Source organism: Meles meles, chromosome 21 (genome assembly GCF_922984935.1).
Source record: "Meles meles chromosome 21, mMelMel3.1 paternal haplotype, whole genome shotgun sequence".
NCBI lineage: Eukaryota > Metazoa > Chordata > Mammalia > Carnivora > Mustelidae > Meles > Meles meles.
In genome coordinates this window covers 32,318,857-32,342,236 of record NC_060086.1, presented here as the reverse complement: position 1 = coordinate 32,342,236, position 23,380 = coordinate 32,318,857, and the positions used below count along the sequence as shown (strand labels likewise).

General features: G+C 49.3%; 1 protein-coding gene across 5 annotated transcripts in view; it reads right to left on the bottom strand.

Moving 5' to 3' along the window:
• Positions 1–23,380, bottom strand: part of PDXDC1 (pyridoxal dependent decarboxylase domain containing 1) — a 52,484-nt gene that overhangs the window by 1,345 nt on the left and 27,759 nt on the right. For all 5 annotated transcript variants that reach the window (XM_045992440.1, XM_045992441.1, XM_045992443.1 and 2 more), the window contains 15 exons: positions 21,113–21,197; positions 20,186–20,234; positions 19,571–19,672; positions 18,626–18,751; positions 14,749–14,799; positions 9,159–9,222; positions 6,785–6,873; positions 5,707–5,812; positions 4,117–4,288; positions 3,401–3,519; positions 2,982–3,103; positions 1,889–1,981; positions 1,707–1,803; positions 728–832; positions 88–320 (listed from right to left, as the gene is read on the bottom strand). In XM_045992440.1, the coding sequence (XP_045848396.1) occupies positions 88–320; positions 728–832; positions 1,707–1,803; positions 1,889–1,981; positions 2,982–3,103; positions 3,401–3,519; positions 4,117–4,288; positions 5,707–5,812; positions 6,785–6,873; positions 9,159–9,222; positions 14,749–14,799; positions 18,626–18,751; positions 19,571–19,672; positions 20,186–20,234; positions 21,113–21,197 (1,613 nt within the window). The remainder of the gene's footprint in view (positions 1–87; positions 321–727; positions 833–1,706; positions 1,804–1,888; positions 1,982–2,981; positions 3,104–3,400; positions 3,520–4,116; positions 4,289–5,706; positions 5,813–6,784; positions 6,874–9,158; positions 9,223–14,748; positions 14,800–18,625; positions 18,752–19,570; positions 19,673–20,185; positions 20,235–21,112; positions 21,198–23,380) is intronic.

Sequence of the window (23,380 nt, the reverse complement as noted above, 5' to 3'; positions counted from 1 at the left end):
ATTGTCAGCAGAACTTCTTCCCTGAAACAGTACTACAGTCTCCAAGCACAACACTGACTTTTATCTTAAGCTCTCCGGTTCTTCTACCTGCGGACGGTCGTCTTCCGGGTGCTGGGCCCCGCTCCAGTGGGCACCCGTGTGCTCGGCGTCCTGCGGGGCGCGAGTGCTGGGAGGGGGCTCGGGGCTGCCAGGCTCCGGGGCATCGGGCTCGGGCGCGCCGCTCAGAGGCTCTGCCTTCTCCAGGTCCTCGCTGTGGCTGACCGAGCTGGTCTCGCTCAGAGCATCGGAACTTCTCAAGGACCTCCTGAAAGGCTTCTGGCCTAGAGAAAGAGCCATGGACCGTGCTGAAAGCTTCTGGCGTGCTCCCTGAGAAGCCCTGCGATCCCCAGCTCGGACGCCCCGGAGGGAGGAGGGGAGAAACAAAAACGGGCAGGAAGCCGGCGCCGCTCAGGCCGGTCAACACCAGATTAGACACGATGCCAGCTCTCGGGACCCTGATGCCCCATGAAGCGCTACAGAGAAATTTCTCCAAGTTAAAGCTCCAGGCAACTGCCAAGGTTAAAATGACAGCGAGTCTTAAGAGAAACAGGACTTCGGGCGAAAGCACCAAGAAAACAGAAGGACGCAGGTACTACCGAGCAGAAAAAGACCCAGGACGTGAAGGTCTGTGTTCCCCAGAGGAACCGCCAGTTCTCAGGGTTCGTATGCCCCCGAAGACATCCCGTACCTGGAAGTCTCTGCTTTGTGCGCGTGCCCGAGGGGGTCTGCGGGGGTGTGACGCCCGTGCCTTGTACCTTGTAGACATAGGTGTGTTCTGTGGACTCCAGGGAGCCTGCCGAGGAGAGAGAGCAGTAAGCGCATGCCACCCGGGGAGCTGACCCGGGCAGCCTCGTTCCCCGAGAAGCTTCCTCCGGCCCTTCAGCCTCACTCAGACTAGCGGAGCCTTTGGGCCTCCTGAAACGCACTGGGAACTGGAGAAAGCCCCACAGGAGGGAGGGGTCCCCACCCTAAACCTCCCCGGGGATCCTGCACCCCTGGGATGGTCCTCGGCCAGCAGAGTGACACGAGCATGCCTGGCGGTCCACATGCGCGTGGGCAAGGTGCTTTGGCCACAAGGAACAGACGCCTTGCTGATGGCCGAGGCCTGGCGTGTCAATCAGATTATGGTCCGAGGACACGGCCAGCGCCGTCATTTCCTAGGGAGGGACCTCAGGCTGAGGGCATTGTTCCCCCAGCAGAACAGGAAAGGAAGAGAGCGACAGCGGGACATCCTTCCCGGCAACTGCTACTACTTGCTGGCTGCTAGCTGTGAAGTAAGCTGGCCCGCGCTCCGGACTACGGCCTTCCGTCTCCCGAGAAGCTGGGGCCAAGCGCGCACAGATTGCGGGAAGCACTCAGCTAAGCGCCAAGCAAAGGACGCTGCGTGGAGGACGTGACGGGCCAGGGAAGCACGTTCCCATGGGATGGTGGGGGGCGGGGCGGGGGTCTGCTCTGTTGCCGCGGCCAGCGGGGCCAGAGAGGAAGACGACACCGTAGTGTCCCCGGGGCAGATACGTCCAGGCTTCTGGGACCGGTTCCTGGCACAGACCCAGCACTGAGCACGGGCTGTGGGTGCACCGGGCTCCTCCACTCGAGTGGGGCGTCCCAGGAACCGGGTCAAAACTCGCAAAATCAATGAGACCTGGGATGATGTTGGTCAGTCCTACCTGCTGTTAAGTTAAAGGTTCTTCCCTTCTGTGAAGCTTGTACCGGAGAAAACCAGTTGAGCACGGAGCCCACGACGGGGATCTGCCGCAGCACCCCCTGCAAAACACACCCGCTGCTGCTCATGGCCATCCCGCCGGCGGCCCCGGTGCGGCGGCAGCTGGGAGGGCTGTCTCAGCCTCACCTCTTCCAGAAGCCGCTCCTCGTTTGCCTTCTGCAGCTGAACCTGGGCTTCCTGGATCCCTTTTCGAACCACTTCCGTCATATTTTCTAGAAGCTGTGTTAGGACCAAGAAAGACTTTAGAGAGAGAAAGAAAGAGTATATGTGTGTGTGCAGACGTGCGCACAAGTGTGGGGAGGAGCAGAGGGAGAGAGAAACCCAAGCAGACTTTGTGTTTAGCCCAGAGCCCAATGTGGGCCTCGATCCCATGACCCTGAGATCATGACCTGAGTCATGACCAAAATCAAGAGTGAGACACCCAGCCAACTGAGCCACCCAGCCTGGAGAAGGTAAGACACACCTGGGTGACCAGCCTCATCTGTCAGGGAAGGGACAAGAGAAACGTGATCTGTGTCCCCCCACCATAAAACAGACACGCGACTCAGCACTCACGGAACAGAACTGGAAGTGACAGAGTGAGTCTAGAAAAACCTTTAGGAAGTCTGCCCGAGACTGAAGACAGCCGGCTCCTCAGCTCACAGGCAGCCTCCTCTCCCCTCCCTAGCAGAAGCGGGCCCCGCACATGCCTTGGTTTCCTCAGAGCTATCTTGCTTTAGTTCCTTTTCTCTGCTTCTGGGGGATTTCTACTGACTCAAGTACCTGGTCTGCAGAACATCCGTGAGGTCTACAGTCTGGTCTCCTTAACAGTTGGCCAAAGAAGGTCTATTACTGGCAGGAAGTTCTGCTGTGAGAAACATGTGCCTCACGCGGCCCCAGGACCAGCTACGCTCAGGAAGTCTCCCCTCACCCTGTCAGGCAGGGGTGCCTATGTCTTCCCGAACACTCTGCTACCCCTAACTTCTCCCCCACGGCATTTACTGCCTCGCCTGGCTTTGCGGTTCTCAGCCTCCCAGTCGCGAGCCCAACCAGAGCAGGGACTGTATCCAGTCCCCATGGGCTTCTGGGTTCCCGGCGCAAGGCTTAGCTCAGAGGAAGCCTTCACACGCTTTTCAGGAACAAACAGGTACTTCTGAGGGGAGCGGCTTCCTTTGGGACCTCCGCTAGCTGCCTGGAGAAAACCCAGAAAAGGAATGAGACGCAGATTAGTCTTACAGACCCGTGAGTTCTCCTCAATTTCTCGGGCTGTGACCGCAATGGTCTCTACCAGTTCCGAAATGTCCACATCGTCACTCGCCATGCCAACGTAGATGCAGCTCTTCATGCTTTTGTACTCCGGGCCTGCGGGAAGAAACAAGCGACCGACTCGGTTCCCCAGTCCTGGGTCACAAGGCTGCCCGGGGCCCAGTTTCCTGTACGACGGCACGACCAGGCACAAAGGAGCCTCTGTCCCCAGGCGAGGAAAGTGCTAACAGGGACTTGGGACGTCCGGACAGGCTGTGGGAGCAGGAGGGAGCCAGCCCACCCTAGAGAGAACTAATCCAGCATTTCCTCCCAGGAAACAGAGCCCAAAGTCCCTTCACCAGTCCGAAAATGGCCTTCCGAAGTTCAGAGTTGACTTATAAAAATAGTAGTTACCCATTTTAAATGTAAGGTCGGATTCCAGTTCATTTAACTTTTTCAGGAGTGCAGCATGGATTTTTTCCCCTTCTGGATCTAATTTCAAACTGCTCTTGTCATCGTTAGCATGTTCATACCTACAAGACGATCAAGTAACAGTATTTCAGTCTAAAAGATCAGACGCCTCTTCGCACACAGGACTGCAAGTGGTCTAAGCTACTGGCTATTTCCAGGAAGGTGAGACACATGGGCTGAGGAGCCTCGGAGCGTCTCAGGCTCAGACACTGTCAAGAACATGGCAAGGAAGGCCAAGTCTCCAGTCTTAAGAGAGGCCAGGTCTGGAAGCCTCATTTGTAGCAGAAGCAGGGAGCGTCCCCTCCTCCCGGAAGGGATAACCATGTGCACCAAGCGACGGAGGGCAGAGGCCTGTGCTCGGCCGGTGAGCTGGTCCCTGGTCTTAGTGATCTGTGGCTCCCTGTACCCCGTGGGAGTAACCATCTGCTGTACACGTCTAAGTGCCCAGCCCCAGTCACCTGCGAGCTGGCACAGAAGATACAGCGATCACTATTTCACTGAGGGCAAGGGCGGCCACGCCACCGCTGCGCTGGGCTTTTCTAAGCGTCCGAAGGGTCTCACTGAATTTCCAAGAGATGTGTACGCTGGGCCCATACAGAGCCGGTCCACAAAATGACACACCCGCGGTCTCTGTACGGCTGAGCGGCACAAACACGTACCTGACAACCCCTATTCCAGGCCAGTTCGGGTCATCGACGTGCAGGAGACCTGCCGCCGCCATCACCTCCTGCTTGAACTCCTCCCGCAGCTGCAGCGTGCAGGTCAGGACCGGCAGCTTGCTCTGGACGCAGGCCGCGAGCTGATCCACGTCCTCTCCCCGGGTGCCTAAAACTGAAACCGTCCCCAGAGAGCTCAAGAAACGTGTAAGAACATGGTGAAAAACAGAGGGCAGGGCTCCCCGCTCACTGTTCTGGAATTCGGCAGCTACGGGGACATCTGGTTAGCAGGAGCTGAAGCAGTAGAAAGGAAAAAAAAGGCTACTAAGCCCCTATGGAGAGATCGGGCGTTGGAAACGGACACAGCCCGCTCCTGCAAGTGTGGGCACCGTGCTCTCTTACACAGAAGACAGAATGAGCCCCGGTGCCACACAGTGACCCTCGGACAGAGAAATCAGAGTCTTCTCACGAAGCCCAAGTCACGAACATCGTAGACATGCTAAAAAGGCCAAGGCAAGCACATGGCTGTCGCCGCACACGAGCATCATGGGGAGGGAGGGATTCTGGCGGGGGTGTGCGGGGAGGCAGGAGGGCAGGCTGACAACAGCTCCCAGGACAGCCCGCCCCCCCCACGGCTGCAGGACCCGACATCACGACCCCCGCGTGCGACTCAGACCGGGCAAGGGATCCCACTGAGCCTCCGTACGTGCTGCCCCGCCGTCCTCAGCTCGCTCTGCTGGGTTCACAGACTAAGCCTCTGGGGCTCAGGCCCCACACAGCAGGTGCAGAAATCACTGCCAGACAAAGCCACCAGCCGTCTTCATGGCGGGCTTTTCTTTGCAGGACAAATGCCTCCATCCCCCTACTCTGAGGCTTTAGATCAAGTATCTTTCCAAAAATGTTAAAAATATCTGATAAAGAAAAAAATCAAAGATTTTCAGAAAATCTTTCAAATCATCTCAGAAAACAGCATCATCAGTTTTTAATGCACCTGTCAGTGGAGTTCTCAGTCCCAGGACAGGAGGCAGCCCCACCTCCGGCCCCCCTAGGGCAGGTGGCATCTAGCAGCGGGGAGCGGGTCTGGACAGGAGGTCCTTTGCTGAGGCGCCCACACGTGTGAAACGGCCAAGACGGGCGTGCACCCAGGATGGTCCACCGTGGGAGCCCATTACTTACAGCCGTCCCACTTTCTAAGACACCTAAGACAGTGGCCCTCAACCTCCGCGGCTCTGTGCAAACCGCCTGGGGAGCTCTGAGGGACACAGCCGTGGCCTGTGCCCCGCAGACCCACATCTCGGCAGACGGGGGGGCCCTGGGGTCCGCAGCTCCACGGCGCAGACTGAGCACCACGCAGGAGACAGCGAAGGGCCCCAAGACACCAAAACACAGGGAGACTCGAGTGGAGAAGGCTATTTCTGAGAAGTTAAGTCTGCAAAACTCATCTACCTATGTGTAGCGTAAAACAAAGAAAAAGCCCCGTTGAAGGCAGAGCGGAGTATCCCACAGAACAGCAAACGAAGCCACAGCCCGGACAGGCGCGCACAGCTCCCCGCCGCTCCCAGAACCAGCGCGGGCAACCCAGAGACCCGTTACCTGCCGCGGTCATCAAAGGGCTGAACCGGATGCACACGCCCTCCACTTCCAGGTCCATGACCGTGAGGCCGCCCGTGGGCACCAGCTGTTTGAGCTGCTCTCCCAGCTGCAGGGACAAGGGCACAGTGAGGAGGCTCCCCCAGGGAGGGACCCGCCAGTCTCCGCACCTACCCTCACCCACTCAACCCCAGGCATGGAGGCTCCCTGGGGCAAAGCCCCCGGAATCTTTTGATTCTCTTTGATTACTTGTGGCCACTTCATTTAAACGGACTAAAAGTTCTATATTTTTTGTTGCTAAAAAATACAACTTCAGTATAGAAAAATCTAGGAAATACAGGCAAACCAAAAGAATAAAATAAAAATTACCCACAGCATACCACTGAGAAGCGCCCACTGCTCACGTCTGACAGACCCGTCCCGGCTGTCTGTTTTTTTCTGTTGCCGTAAAACACGACATTCTACGTACTGGGCAGTAACCTGCAGCTTTTCATGTAAGCTACGATGACCATTTCCTTTCTGTCATAAACACCCAGCGACATGGTTTCTAATGGCTGTTCTGCCTGTCGTCGTACGAATGGGTCCTGACTCATCAAAGCCCCCAGGTGGGACCTGACCCATGTTACACCGCATGGCTGTGGTGGACACCCTGACACTGTGTAGGACATTCTTTACACACAAATCCGCGAAGCGCAATTTCAGTACCGAATGGCAGCAGGAGCACAATGTTCTCGGTCTGTGCTGTCAGATGGCCAGGTACTGGGGTGGGGTCTGGCTCACGAGCTCACGAGCCCTCTGACACCACGACAGACGCTCACAAGGCCCAAGCGGCCGCCCCACAGTCCCTGTTTGGCATGTGGTTTCGAGCCGTCCTCAGCGGCCGGGAAATGGTCAGCCGAGGGAATCACGCTGGAAGGCCCCGCCCGAAGTTACCCGGCACGGGGACTGGTGATCCGAGGAAGAGCCCTGGAGGGAAGCCCTGTGCCTCCACAGGAGCGTCCCTCCGGGGTCTGACTTCCCCGACGTGAGGTGGGTCCCCACCTGGGCTGGAGAAGAAAGGGCACAGGACCGTGGTTCTTACCCAGCGATTCAGGGCGTCACAGGAGTGTCCTTCCCGGCCGACTGCTGAAGGTGCCATGCTGGGCACGGAGACGGCTTTGGGCACCGGATCTGACGCCAGAACACAGGGGATTCACTTTCTAGAAACACAGCTCTATATGCACCCCTCAAACCCTATTTCACTGAGCTCCCAACATGAGCCCAGGAGAGAAGTCGCAAACATTACAGAAACTAAAATGTGTTGCTCGTGATAAATGAGTAAACAAAACACGGTCATCTTCAATAAGGAAGGAGATTTTCTCACAAGCTCAACAGGGATGGCCCCTGAGGACATTCCACTAAGTGAAACAAGCGGGTTACAAATCTCATGCTGTAGGACTCCAGTGACAGGAGGTTCCCACAAGAGTCAGACTCGGAAGGCGGATGGTGGTCGCGAGGGGCTGGGAGGGAGGACGGAAATGGGGAGCTAGTGTGTGATGAGTATGGAGTTCCAGTTTTTAAGACGGAAATGTTCTGGAGGGCTGCTGGACAACAACGTGCGTACATTTAACCCTACTGGATGGTACACGTAAGATGGTAAACTTTTCTTTTTACCGTAATTAAAGTTTTTTGAAAATGTGTATCAGGGGGTTTTAAGCTTCCACATTTTTTTCCTCATGAAAAATATAATGCTTGAATATAGTTTCACAAATAGAATTCTTAATTTCATTTAAGAAGTTTTTCTTTCAGGGCGACTGGGTGGCTCAGTCGGTTAAGTGTCCACCTTTGGCTTGGGTCATGTTCCCAGGAGACCCTGGGATCAAGTCCCACATCAGGCTCCTTGCTCAGTGGGGAACCTTCTCCCTCTGCCTGCTGCTCCCTCTGCCCGCTGCTCCCCCTGCTTGTTCTCTTTCTCAATCTCCCTCTTTCTCTCTCTCTCTGACAAATAAATAAAATTAATCTTAAAAAATGGAAGAAAGAAAGAAGTCCTTCTTTCAAGGAACCTTGAGAGGAAATGAAAGTCTAACACTTTAAGTCACCAACTAGTCTTATCAACCACTGTGCGAGGTAAATCAGAAAACCCCAGAGAACCCAGAGTGGGCCTCACAACAAAAATTAGATAATTTTTGTTAAATGGTCTGGGTGTCTGCTCATACCAGGTGCTGTGCTGGGCACGTGGGATATAAGGCAGACAAGGCTTCTGTCATCCTGCTGTTTCTATTCTATTGAAAAACACCATAAAGAAAAAAATGAAATCACCGTATTCTGTTGCTGGTGTGAAGGAAGAAGGTAGGGACTCTGACATAGTCACTTAAGACAGGACAGACACAGAAGGCCTCTTTGAGGAGGTTGGACATTCTGGAGACCTGAATGAAGACAGGGAGCCAGCAAGAAGACTGAAGGGCAATGTGCTTGAAGCAAAGGGAACAGCAATTGCAAAGGTCTTGCTCTCGGACAGAACAGAATGATCTAGAAACTCAAGACCAGTCTGACTAAAGCGCAGCGATCAAGACGAGAGGTGGCCTAAAGGAGATAGCAAAGGGTAGAGCCTACAGGCCTCACAAGGTACAGAGCTTGGACTTAATTCGAGAGAAACAGTAAGATACTGAAGGGTCTGGGCAGTGACCAGGCACCACCACGGGTCTGCCACATGCATCACCACCCACTCTGCACGCAGAGAATGGTCTGGAATGAGGTGTGCGCAGTACACAGAAGTGAGAGAGCAGTTCAGCGGGTACTGTGGCTGTCCGGGAGACACATAACTGTGCTTTGCGCTAGGGTGGTGGCGCTTGGGCAGCCTTTAACTGGAGCCTCATGTTATTCCCAATCTCAACTGCCCATGTCTTTAATGCATGTTTACCCTGTACTTAAAGTACTTAATAAAGTACTTAAATAAACTACGATAAGCACAAAAAACCCAAAAGAGTTTGCGGCCTACTTCAGATACTCACACTCACGGTATGTAAGTGTGTACCCAGATCTCTACTCTCGAGGGACTCTCACCATTCATTCTAGCGCTAGTCTAAGGAATAGCATTTGGAAACCGCTGCTCTGATCATAGGAAACGATCAGTAAAAAAGCTAAGGCATTTATGCCTGGAGTTTTTGTGAGGTGGTTTTTTGTTGGTGGTGGTGTTGTCGTTTTCCCAGAGTGAGTGACTGCAAACACGGGCAAGAGCGCGGTGGGGGTGGGGAGGGACAGAAGGAGAGGGAATCTTAAGCAGGCTCTACACCCAAGGTGGAGATCATGACCTGAGCCAAAATCAGGTGCCCCTGAAAATTATTAACATTTTCTGAAACAATGACTGAATATTTTAGCAGTCAAAATATTTTGGACTATCTACATACGTTGTAATGGTTTAAAATTTGAAGCCCTTAAACACAAATACAAAAATAACACTTTTTAGAATCACTTACCTGAGCCTGGTAATTCCTGGAAAAACCTGAACACCACAACTGGAGAACTGAGCTCATCTTCCACCTGAAAAATCAATCTGCTATTACCAAGTAACATTAAATCCCAACACCTGCAAAATAAAACCGTGGGTTTGAACAACAGGCTACAGATAGCATGTTTTCTTAATCAACATGTAAAACTCAAAGGTTAATTTCAGTTGCTACAGAAACAACAATCAAGGGTTTAGTAAGATTCTTAGAAATAATTCTCAGCCGGCTCCGAGAAGGCACTCCTCCACTGTGACGTCTGGGCACTGGCGCGCTGGAATGAAAGCAGGAAGAAACTGCGCCACTCCTGAACCTAAGCCTGCCATTAAAGGTCAAAGGAGGCAAGGAAAAAGTACAGCCAGAATCAGTGTTGGGAGAGCTTTCAAGAATCCAGAAATTAACGCTAACTCAAGCAGGACTGACTATAACTTTTTTCCTTTCTTTTTTTTTTTAAGATTTTAGAAAGCAGGGCAAGGGGGTTGGAAGAATGGGCTCCATGCCCAGTGTGGAGCCCAACATGGGGCTCGATCTCATGACTCCTGAGATCTTGAGCTGAGTGAAACCAAGAGCTGGACACTTAACGGACTGAGCAGGCACCCAGGTGCCCCTGATTGCAACTTTTTATATTCACAGACAAAATATTCTCACATTGTTAACACTCCCAGAACAGGATGTAAGTCTTGCTGGCAAGAAGATAAACATAGTCTAGAGCTGAAGCTTCGTATCTTCTTGATGACTGAAGGGGTCCTTATATTCGGGACGGGTCAGACGACTAACTTCATTAATGGATTTCATTACAGACAAAAACATTCACTGCATTACGATAAGCCAGCACGAAGTTCATGCCCACCATTGCACACACACACAGCTGGCCATCAACTCCATCAGAGGCTCAGGATACAAAGGAACAGCAACACCCTTGACAGAGTATGGCACACAGGGACAGAGGATCTCTGAGCATTCAACAATTCTAGTTATAAAACCTATTTCCTGGGGCCCCTGGGAGGCTCAGTTGGTTAAGCCTCTGCCTTCGGCTCAGGTCATGATCTCAGGGTCCTGCGATCGAGCCCCGCATCCGGCTCTCTGCTCAGTGGAGAGCCTGCTTCCCCCTCCTTCTCTATGCCTACCTGTGATCTCTGTCTGTCAAATAAATAAATAAAATCTTTAAAAACAAACAAACAAAAACCCTATTTCCTATTTTCCAGGGTGCCTGGGTGGCTTAGTCAGTTAAGCATCTGCCTTTGGCTCAGGCCTTGATCTCAGGGTCCAGGGACTATGCCCCACATCAGGCTCCCTGCTCAGTGGCAAGCTTGCTTCTCCCTCTCCCTCTGCCCCTCCCTCTGCTCGTGCTTTCTCAAATAAATAAAATCTTTAAAAATAACAACCAAAAAAACCCCCAAACCTATCTTCCAAGGCTCTCCATGGTAGAAATGCTAACATGCAAAGCCAGGAAGGAGCTGGCCCAAGGTCTTCTCCACTAACCTCTCAAAGGACCACACGGATGTGACTGAGATCAAGCAGAGTGTGTATCCAACCTACCAACCGACCGGGCTGGTTCCTGCGCTCACTCACCCATCATCTCCTCTGCCTGTCACGTAAATACATCTAGTAATACTTCCAAAGCTGGAGGAACTGAATGTCTAAATAGAATGGAGCAAATCCAAGACAGAAACAGACACAAAAGCAGCAAATTTCTACAGCCATTCCCCATCCTCACTTAGGATAAGGCAGGACGATTCGAGTATGGAGACTTCTATATATAGTTTAATACAGTCCTCGGTTTCTTGTTTCTTTGAGCTCGGTGGTCTCAAATGTCAGTGCATGAGAAATACTGTCCAGGGTTACATGCACAGAATTCTGGTTCTAGCACATGGCAGACTGAAATGCTGGATTCAATATCCTGATAACCCAAAAAAACCTTTAAACCACGGTTAGGCTCACAAGAACAGTGAACCCAGGAAGAAGAGAAAGCAAAGGACATTGTCGGCCGAGCCGGGGCTGGAGGAGGGGGAGCAGACACGGGAAGGTGGCTTTCATATCTAGTGTCTTCAGGCCCATGTGCGGATGGCGCTCAAGAACCCTCGAAGGACGGTCCTGAGAGGAAAAACTCCGCCTGCTGGTCAGCATGAGAGCTTCCCACTGCCTGAGGCTCTGTTTGCAAAGGGAGAGAAAATTCTCTTACGAGAGACCAAAGCGTCAGTGCACACCACATTGGGCTTGATGTCCTATGTGGCAGAGGAGTCCTAAAGCTGTGGACCTGACAGGACATGGACCTGGACCAGTCACACACGCAAAAATGTCTAGCTCACAATGACAAGTTACCACACACACACACACACACACACACACACACACACACGGAGCAGAAGTCAGCAGACACGATCCAGGGGTGACCCAAGATCAAGCAACAATCAGAAACAGACGATAACCACCATGCTTACAGAGAAATGGAGACCAGGAACAATTAAAAAAAAAAAAATGACCAAAAGCACCAACTTGAACAAGAACTAAAAAGAAGATGTTGGAAGGAAGAAAGTCACTGAAACACAAAGCGAATGACTGACGCAGATGAGAGGCCGCTCAGGAGCAAAGAAAGGCCTAGAGAAACTCACGAGGCAGCAGCAAAGAGGCAGCGATGGGACGTGTCAGAGGGACGGACGGAACACAGAGCGACAAGGTCCAGTATGCTGCCAACTCAAGGTCCAGCGGTAAGACTGGAGAAAGAGGTCATAGTTGAAAAAATAAACTTGACAGAATCGATTAGGGAAAAAAGGAATCCTCACGTTTAATAAGTGCAAGTCCCAAGCAGGAGTTCTAGAAAATCCTCATTTAGACCCACCACGGTCAAAGTAGCAGAACCCAAGGGCGGAGACGATCTTAACAGCCAGCAGGAAAGTCAGCTGCACACAGGGGCCCTGTGAGGTTTCAGGGGTAAGGGGGAAACATTAGCTTCCCCCTAAATGCCGAGCTTAGAGCGCAGCCCACGCACCCAGCAGAGCCAGTCAATGGCCACAGCGCCGCTGCTGAGAAGATGGGCTCTGCCCTGCGGAATGAGCAGCCGCCCCAGGTATCCGGGCGGCGAGACGGGGGCCCGGGTTGCTGAGCGGGGAACCGTGGTTATGCTGCGGGACCCGGCGGCTCCTGAAGGGTCAGCCATCTGCCCGGGGGAGGAGGCCCGCGGGGCCTTGGAGAAGGAGCTACGGTGCTGCAGACACCGCTCGTCTTCGACACGCTGGGTCCAAGTCCTGGCTCAGCCACCTACTATGATGGGACTTGGGACAGGAAGCCACAGTGAAGAGAGAAGTGGCGTCGCTCCGCCACAGGCACGTCCGGTGAGGGCTCAATGCCTGGGATTCTACGGCAGCGCCGCCCAAAGACTGTGAAGAGCAAAACCATCCAGTGATGACTGGTAGTTCGTGAGGCCTTACATTCTTCATCCCGCTTTGTCTCACATTACCTGATCTGCTCTTCGTAACCAGTCACTGAAGCAGGACAAACAGTAAGTTCTCCTGAAAACTGACTGGGAACCGAACAGCCCCCTGGTTAAGAACATGGGCCTTAAACGGTGTGAATCCCGGCTCCACCATGTCCTAGCTGTGTGGCCTGAGCAAGTCACTGAACTGCTGTGCCTGCTTCCTCACCAGGAAAGAGGGGACAGCCATTGTGACCAACTCACAGAGTAGTTTTATTTATTCACTCTTAAATACCTACTCCCGGCCAAATACTAAACTTGGCACAGTATGAAAAAGCCAAAAGACAAAAGTCGCTGCCTTTTCAAAGCTTTTACAAAGCAAAACAAGGAACACACACACAATGAAGGACACACCCAGGGGACAGAGTGACAGACAGTGGCAGGGCTGGTTTACATAGGACAGTCAAGCAAGGCCTCTCTGAAGACATGACATTTGTTTTTTTTTTTGTTTTTTTTTTTTTAAGATTTATTTATTTGAGAGGGGTGGGGAGGGGGACAGAGCACGAGCAGGGCAGAAGGAGGGAGACAGAGAATCCTTGAGCAGACTCCCTGCTGAATGTAGAGCCCGACTTGGGGTTCAGTCCTAGGATCCGGAGATCATGACCCGAGCGGAAATCAGAAGTTGGACGCTCAACCAACTGAGCCACCTAGGCGCCCCTGAAGACATGGTATTTGAACTCAGATCTGAAGGGTAAGAAACGAGTCAAGAAAAGAAGGGAAAGGGACAGCGTTTCCAGCTAGAATGAAAAGACTACAGTGAGGGGTAAATGAACGAACCCCCAGGCTCAGCGCCGGACACAGCGCACAGCGCGCATCTGACTCCCAGCAGCTGGGAGGAGGACGGTTACCGCAGCTGCAGTGCTGCAGGGCGCTGGCCAGCGGCTATACATCTCCGGAGAAAAGCATCCACTGGATGGAGGGCTGGGGCAGGGTTCCAGGGCCTCACACAGAGGCCCCAAGCCCACTGGTGATTAGCCAGCACCAGCACAATCTCAGCCTGGAGGAGGAGGAGGAAGAGGGGACCTGAGGAGCCCAAGTGGGCTCAGCGAGGGAGGGAAAGAAAGTCCACTGGCCCCGCACTGCTGTGACTCCTGCCATCTTGCTCCTGCGAGTCCATAGTCTGGGCTTCTCTGTTTACTAAAGGAGTCCAACCAACATACCTTCACTGACAACTGAGCTCACGGGCTTAGGCAGTTAAGAGTGACTCAATGTCACAGGGCCTCAGCGCTACGGCTGAAATTAGAACCCAAGTCTCCTGACTTACGTGCATCTCTCTGCTTCTCCAATGGGCCACTGCCCTCCTTCCAAGCTAGAACTTGGGTCATCTCAGGTCAACTGAGTTCCAAGCTCCTAATTCTGAAGCCAACACAGAGCAGCCCCCATCAGGCACTTAACGCAAATTGTGTATTAAATGGAAATCTACTCTATTAACTTGAACCCCAAACTAACTCAAGTATTAATTTTCACTTAACTGTGTCCTGCAGCACTGAGTGACCCTGTTTTAAATTAGAATCTGACCTATATCTTCCGAAATTCTAAAATACAATGAAGCGAAACATGCAAACATTCAAGCCTGAACTGATACTTGGCTATTAGCCCTGGTAAATCCTCACCTCCTCGTCGGGTAAGTACCCCTAGACAGCACTCTCTGATAGAGTCTGGCATCTTGTAGGGAGATACCAGGGGAAGAGCAAGGTCACGTGCTTATCTCTTCCTTACTCCCCACTCGGTGCAAATGAAAACTCTGGTGTCAGAAGGTTTCTGAAAATTCGTCAAAATGCTGTGAGAGACAAAATCACTTTTCATATCAGGAAGATGGGTGTTTTAAAATCGCTGGCGGTGAAGTCAATCGTGTTTGTGAGATCTTTGCGCATTTCTAAATTTTAACAGAATAAGACTACAAATGATTATATGAAAAGCACCAGGGGGTTCAGCAAATGGTAAAAATTTCTAGGGTTTGTGCTTTCTATAGACTTAAAGTCATCATGATTCTCTTCCAGAGAATGCAGTTTTATTAGAATTGTCACAATGATCATTCAAACTTGAACCTGAGCTATCAACTTCAAAAACAGATCAAATTATATACTGTACCAGGATTTTGATGTGGTTCACTTTCTTCAAACTTTCTTGTAACCGCTGACTCTGCAAAAGACAAAAAACAGCTAATAATCACTATAATTTCATTACATTATATGTATTTAATAATTACTTATTATAATTTCAGTAGATAAACTTTTTTTTTTTTTTAAGATTTTACTTATTTACTCGATACAGAGAGAAAGATCACAAGCAGGCAGAGAGGTACCCAGAGAGAGAGGAGGAAGCAGGCTCCCCATGGAGCAGAGAGCCCGATGCAGGGCTCGATCCCAGGACCCTGAGATCACGACTTGAGCCAAAGGCAGAGGCTTAACCCACTGAGCCACCCAGGAGCCCCAAACAAAACATATTAAGAACTGGTTTTCAGGAGGGTCTTTGCAGGCCTGCAAATAAGGATCTCAGGCAGATAAAGCCATCTGTCAGTTAATGGCTCCTGAGTTAGGCTGCCAATTCTTGCTTTTCAACAACTGCAAACGTTCCCCCATGTTTCAGTTCAAAGTTACATATAGTGCTTCCAGAAAAGCTTTTTCTATAAGACACAAGTAATTTTGTCATATTAGCAACATAAGTCATTCATTCTTTCAAAACCTACTCAGTACATGGCAACAAGTGCAAAAATGAACACCTGTATCAAACTGAAAAGCTTCTGTGCAGCAAAGGAAACCAACACCAAAATGAAAAGTCAGCCTACCGAATGGGAGAAGATACTTGCAACTAAATTATTTAATAAGGAGTTAATGTCCAAAATATTTACAAGTCCTACAACTCAAGGGGAAAAAAACCAAAATCTGATTAAACAATGGGAAGATCTGAATAGAGATTTTTCCAAAGAAGACACCCAGATGGCCAACAGGTACACGAAAAGATGCTCATCATCATCAAGGAAATGCAAGTCAAAACCGCAACGAGATGTCACCCCGAGTCAGAATGGCCAGTAAAAACGAGAAAAGACACAACAAAGGTGGGCAAGAATGTGGAGAAAATGGCAAATCCCGGAGCGCTGCTGCTGCAACGCAAACTGGCACAGCCCCTGTGGAAAGCCGTACGGAGGTTCCCCCAAAATTGAAAAACAGAACCACCCTGTGATTCAGCAATTCCACTTCTGGATATTTATCCAGACAAAGCGAAAACCTCCAATTTGAAAAGAAAACTACACCCCCACGTTCACTGCAGCATTGTTTACAACAGCCAAGATACAGAAACAACCTGAGTGTCCGTCCATGCATGTGTGAATAAAGAAAAGGCAGTGCAGAATATACACACACAACGGAGTTTTATTCACCCTAAAAAAGAATGAAATCTTGCCATTTGTGACATGAATGGACCTTCTGGACAATATGCTAAGTGAAATAACTGAGACAGAGAAAGACAAATACTGTATGATATCACTGATTCGGGGCATCGAAAACAAAACAAAAAACCCCACAAGCTCATAAATACAGAGAACAGACTGGTGGCTGCCAGAGGCAGGGGGTGGGAGGTGGGAAAGATGGGTAAAGGTGGTTCAAAGATACAAATTTCCAGTTGTAACGTAAGTCAGTCACAGGGATGTCATGTTCAGCGTGGTAAGGACGGTTCTGAACTATACTGCTTATCTGCAAATTGCTGAGAGTAAATCCTGAAAGTCCTCATCACAACAGAAGATAATTCTGTAACAATGAATAGTGACTCGTGTTAACTGGACTTGTAACTGTGGCGATCGCTTCCCAGTATACACAAACACCGGTTCGCTATGCTGTTCATTATGCTGTCCACCGGAGACTGATAAAACGTTACATGCCAGTTAGAGCTCAAACCCCGCCACGAAGCTACTGAGTGCAAAGGCACACAAGACACAGACAGGACACTGGGGAGGAAGAGCCAAGGTAAGGGAGGAAACGCTGTTCAGAGAACGGGTCTACAAGACGCACACCTGAGTTCAAAATCTCACCTACAGGACAAGGCCCAAGTCCATCTGCCACTTATAGCTATGACCTTGGACACCTTGTTCAGCCTCTCTGTGCTTCGGGTCCATCGATGAGAAAACCAGGAGGGTAGCTACCTGACAGGGTTGTTCTGCAGGAGCCTGGAAACAGCCTCTAGAACACCACGTGCATCGCCTGTGCGAAGACCCCCTCCTCATTGCACTGCTATCTCCGTCCCGGGCCTTGTTACTGATGTGGGATCAACGAGCGGCTACTTCACGGCGTTGGGTTCATTCATTCCGCAGTTATTCACTGAGCATCAGACCCTGGAAAACCCCTCACGAAAACTACCCAGTACGCCGTCAACCGTGGCCCTCATGTCTAGGGACGTTCGAATGAGACCGCGCACACGCAATCTGCGCGCAGAGTAAATGCTCTGGAGCTGCTTTCCAGGAGGAGGGTGAGGACGGTGATGACGATGATGATGGGAGGAAGCGGAGGAGGAGGATACCCGTAGAGGCATGACCGTACAGATAACCACATGTGCTGCGCGTCCCCGCAGTCTCACGCACACTCGGGAGCAGCGGGGAGTCAGCGACAGGCCATCAGAGGCGCTCGGTGGTCCTGGGACCAGCTACAGCGCTTGCCTGTAGGAAGACAGAGCCGCAGTGACCTCAAGGGCTTGGGAGCGACGTCTCATTATTTTCCTGTGCTCTGCAAGCCAGAGGGAATTGAGGAGCCCTCCCCTGTCGCCCAGACCTTCCCTGCAGTGCCCGAGTTACCACGGCAATAAAGGCCTCTCCCTTCTGAACAACCAAACCTCAAGACGTGAGCCGACAGTCCAGTGACAACATTTTTTCCAAAATGCGCTCCTGTAAACCTAATGAACAGAAACCTCAAAATCATCTCATGTAAAAATCAAACTACTTCACTTACAGTGTTTCTGCTGCATCAGAAAGGAGGGTTAGAATGAACGATCCTGCCCTGACTGATGCAAAGACAGCTGCTACAGGGACACAAAGACACTAGTTTCCCCCAAACATAAAAGTGACATGTGAGGAAGTACCGATCCCACAGAACACATTTAAAACAAAGATTTCTTTTTAAATCCGTCTGCATGGGCTCAAACACTACTGTAAGAGCCTCACAGGTCTGAGCTCATTCAGTCCCACAATCTCTTATTACATCACCCGTCTACCAGGTAAGCAAACAGGCGACATCAAGCTTCCAGACTCAGCTCTCAAACGGCATAAACGTGACTTTCTTTGCTATCTAAACTAGAGCGTAATTACATCTTCACAATGAGAACACCTCATACGAAAGGAAAATTACAGAACTGTCCCTAGAGCCTTGCCATTTGGGAGCCCAAACCAGCTGGTATTAAAAATATGCAGCCCAGAGGCACCTGGATGGCTCAGTAGGTTAAAGCCTCTGCCTTCAGCTCAGGTCATGATCCCAGGATCCTGGGATCAAGCCCCACATCAGGCTCTCTGCTCAGCAGGGAGCCCACTCCCCCTCCCCCCCATCTACTTGTGATCTCTGTCTGTCAAATAAATAAATAAAATCTTTAAAAAAAAAGATACGCAGCCCATCTATCATCAACCCCTAGCAGCCATATTTCCTTCCCCTCAAGAGACAGCCAGTCAGGGGCATCATTTACCACCCTCCCCCACCACCCCCTTTTGCTTCCTCCTCCAATCCTTGGCTCTCATTTTGTGACTTCTTCTCTCATCCTGTGTTCAATGAGCATTCATCTGAACTCATTTCTGTGGACCCAACTGCTGGGACACCCCTGCAGTCCCTCCCAGAACTTTGCACAGGAAATGTACGCATGCTCTCTGGTTGCTTAGGAGAAGCCAAATCCAGGCAACAAGGTCATGGATGGCGGGTGAGGCAATGAGGCAGTTTTCTGTCACTGCTTTTGCCACAGTATTGGTGGCTCATTTAAACTTGAGGTTTTTACTCACCAGCTGGCAGGCGTGCTTAATCCTCTCCACAATCCCATCAAGCCCCAAGTACTGTAAAGACAACCACAGCGGCAGGGCACGGAGTTTGTCCGCTGGCTTGTTTGATGTAAGACCGGCAACTAAAGTCTAAAGAAGCCAATACGGTTTTAGTGATCAAAGTCAATGAAGACACAGCAGATTAGTCACCATTTTCCTCTGCACTTAGTGTGTGTCAGATGCTACAGCAGGCACCTGGCTGGCCTTATTCGTCTGATCATCTAAAGGCCCCATGAGGGGAGTATTCTAGACAACCCAGGTCAGAGAAGTTGCTTTCAAGGGTTCACAGCTCAGATGTAGCAAAGCCAGGATGAGAATCCAGATGGGTCCCATCCCAGAGCCAAAGCTGTTCTGAGTGTCCTCAAACAGGGGGACCATTATCAACTGAGCAAGACATTAACCGCTTTAGTAAGAATCACTCAAAGCTTATTTTGCATTTGCCTATCACTGAGGGATCGACTATTAAGAACCGCTTCTTAGGAAAAATATGCTACAATCTTCTAGACAATGGGGATCGAGAGCTTTAACTACTTTTAATAGGTCACTTCTGGGAACCTTTTCTAAGGATATAATTTGAAGTACAGAAAGATGCTCATTATTTTAGTAACAAAAATTTGAAAACATCCTCAAAGTTGACAAATGGAGAATGATTAAATTGAGGTAGAAGAGAATATTACATAGTCACAAAATGTCATAAAACGTTCTTCATACACATGGGGGCCTATGAGAATAAATAGAAAAAACACACACAGTACTGTTTCATTTATGTTAGAAACATTTTTTTGATTAAAAAAAAAAAAGTCACAGAGCTGGCATTAAGAAAATTTTTCACTTTTTCCATGTTTTGCTCCCAGACTCCAGAGTGATTATTAGCCACTTCCCAGTCCCTCTCAGTGAGAGTGAGCTTACCAAGGCTGGATCGTCGTGTTTATAAAGGGTGACTGCAGGGACAGCCGGCAAACCCAGCCATGGACCTGGAGTCAATGTCATGCTGTCACATTTGGCTGCAGCCTACCAAAGAGAAAACAACTTTTTGCTACAGACTATCAGAATCCATTAAACCCAACACCCTCTTCCATTCATTAAAAAACATGAAAAGCCATCAGGGATTGTTGTTGTTGTCTTTAAGTAGGCTCCATGCCCAGCACAGAGCCCCACACAAGGCTTGAACCCACAACCCTGAGATCAAGATGAGAGCCAAAATCCAGAGTTGGATGCTTAACCAACTGAGCCACCCAGGCGCCTTGGGGATTAAGTGATTTTAAATCCTTCTTAAAAACACAATATTTAGGGGCGCCTGGGTGGCTCAGTGTAATTTAAGCCGCTGCCTTCGGCTCAAGTCATGATCTCAGGGTCCTGGGATCGAGCCCCGCATCGGGTTCTCTGCTCCGCAGGGAGCCTGCTTCCTCCTCTCTCTCTCTCTGCCTGCCTCTCTGCCTACTTGTGATCTCTCTCTCTGTCAAATAAATAAATAAAATCTTTAAAAAAAAAAAAACCACAATATTTATTAAATCAGTCACATACCAGCACTGATGAGGAGACATAACCTAGAGCCAAGGTTGCCAGATTCACACTGGAAAAAAAAAACCAAATTATTTATTGCTGCTTATTCACTGAGTTTATACTTTAAAAAAAAAAGGCTGTGCTGTTTCAAACTGACATTAAAATGTCTTTCGGTGGGGTTATAAGTCTATCACCAGAAAATGCAGAATATACAAATTTCAGCAAAACCTTGGAAATGCACTTTAATCAAATGTGTTTCAGGGGGTGTCACCTACTGATGCAACGTAATGGCTGTCTTCTTTTGTCTCTTTCAAACCTATTATTTTCCAGTCATCAGTGCTTTCCCAGAGTGACAAAATAACCCAGCCCATATGGTGGGCCCGGGATGGATTCCTGTAGCTGCCCATTATCCTCCCCTAAGCCATTCTGGGAAACCACCCCCACTTCCTCCATCAGACCACAGCTCTGGGTGGAGACACTGCCACCTGCTCCGTGGGTGAGCATATCACCTACATGATGGAAGTGGTACCTTTCCCTGGCCACAGCGAGGGACTCAGTAGGAGAGTTTTGCTGGGACTTCTGACCCTCGGGACAAAAACCTGGAGAGCAAGCTGTGGCCACTGCAACTACTTTGCACCGACATTGTGAAGTCTCTATAGGAGGCACCACGAAGGACATGAGGCCCAGTGACTGGGGCAGAGGGTGGGGGGAGGCAGATGCCGAGCTCTGGCTGATGCTGTGCCTAAAATAATCCTAACACCATCTTTTTAGTTATGTAAGCCAATAAAATCTCTTCTCGCTCACGCCACTCCGGGTTGTCACCTTTACTACCAAACCCAAAGAGCCCTTAGAGATAAACGTTAACAACAAAGTTAAGAGCCTGGACGCCCGCTCGTGATGAGCACTGCGCACAGGCCCACCAGAGAGCCAACCTTGCCCTCCACTCACCCCTCCACGTGAAGCCATATGCCATACTGCTCACAGAGTTCTTTCAAACGTCCAATCTTGTCCGTGTGCCCTACTGCCGCAGTTCCTAGGACGGAATACACAAAAAAGGATACTAAAAGGAACAAATACTTTCTGAGTCTTTACAGCATGATAGAAGCTTTTAAATACATTATCTCTCAGAAGGAAGTAACATTATATCCGTCTTATTGAGATTAGCTATGTGAACCGGCTTAAAATCAACTTTCACAAGGTGGTTATTCAAATTCTGACGTGTGCATAGACTCCATTTTATGTATCTATAGAAGCAAGCTTGTTAATACTGTTACTTAAAACCTCTTTATTAAAGCTTTTTTTTTCTTCCTATCTACTTGATGTTCTTTCAGGAGAAAGATATTCAAATCTCTCACTAAGGTAGTGGGTTTGTACATTTTTACTTGTATTTCATCCATTTTTCCCGAGGTTTTCCTTTATCTATTTCAGTTATGCTCATCAGCATTCGTAACTGCTGTATCTCAGTGGATTACATGTGTTGTAATTAGTGTGGAGTCTACCTTATCTCACACTAACACGCCTACAGTACTTTCGTTCTGCCACTATGTGCCCAAGATACCGGTTTTCACACTTGCTTTTTGTCACTCTCTGGGTTATTTTTATGTAGGTGTGTCTATTATAAATGTAAATAAATTTGCGGGTTTTTTTTTTTTAACTCAATACGAGAGGTTCTTTGTTTTAATATAGAACATGCACTCTAAAGTCAGCCTAAACATACTGAGTGATTTACCCTGTCCCCTTATTAAGTCCGTTTACACTGCAAGCTGGATAGGTGGGTCCCTCTTCCCAGAGCGTGAGTAAAACAGGACTCAGTGCATTCTTCTGACTGTCCCAAACTTCCAGTTACCAGAATCCCACCTTATTAGGTTGCAAACCCTCACCAACCGCCTCAACAAACACAACCACTGCAAGTGGTTCTTTTGCAGGATTTAGGTCTATAAACCATTTCTAACTGATTTTTGTATACAGAGTGAGGTAAGGCCTAAGGTTCAGTTTTTTTTTTCCCATATGCGTATCTCCTTGTCCCAAGATCACTGGTGGAAAAGACCTACCTTTCTTCCTTTGAAATACTTTGGCATCTCTGTAACACGTCAAGTGACCCTGTACAAGTGAGTCTATTTCTAAACTCTATTGTCTTCAATTAATCCCACACTGTTCTGATTATCTGTGGCTTTATACTAAGTCTAAAAGCCAGAGATAGCCTGAGTCTTTGAATTTTGTTCTTTTTCAAAATTATTTTGGCTATCCTCAAATCCTCTGTATTTCCACATAAATTTTAGACTTGGCTTATCAACTTCTGGAAGAAATTGAAGCCTGCTGAAATTTTGATAGGGACTGATCTGTAGAATCTACAGACTAATTTGGGCAAGTTAAGACTTCATAATATTGAGTCTTTCCACAGATGCGTATGCTGTATCATTCTTGAATTGCTCTCAGCAACATTTATAGATTTCGGTGTACAAATCTTGCATATATTAAATTTTTCCATAAAGTTTTCGTTTTTTTGATGCTATTACGAATGGTATTTTTAATTGAATTTCAATGGTTTGTTGCTGGTATACAGAAATCCTGCAACCCTGATCAATTTGCTTATTTTTAGAAATTTGCAGAAAATCTGCAGAAAAGCCAATGGCTTTTCTGTAGTTTCCTTACAACTTTCTGTCTATATAATCATGCCATCTGCAAGTAAAGACAGCTTTCTAGTACGTGTATCACGTCATTATTTTTCTTGCCTTACGCACTGTCTAGAGCTTCAAGTACAATGCTAAATACGATGAGGGAAGCCGAGCAGAAAGGGGTGGTTGAACTGCCATGTTCAAGGTGGACATTTAAGTATGACATTTTAAAATTCAATTTAGAGGGGCGCCTGGGTGGCTCAGAGGGTTAAGCCTCTGCCTTTGGCTCGGGTCCTGGTCTCAGGGTCCTGGGATGGAGCCCCGCATTGGGCTCTCTGCTCAGCAGGGAGACTGCTTCCCCCTTTCTCTCTGCCTGCCTCTCTGTCTGCTTGTGATCTCCCCTCTCTCTGTTGTCAAATAAATAAAAATAAATAAAATCATAAAATTCAATTTAGAAAGGAAGCACGCGAAAGAGAAGTACTTACAACCTAAATGAGAACAGACACACACCCAACAAACTAACTCCCCAAACAAACCCACAATTAAAGGGAATCAAAGGAGCCAAGTGTAGTACTAGAATTCTCACCACGGTGCTGATACA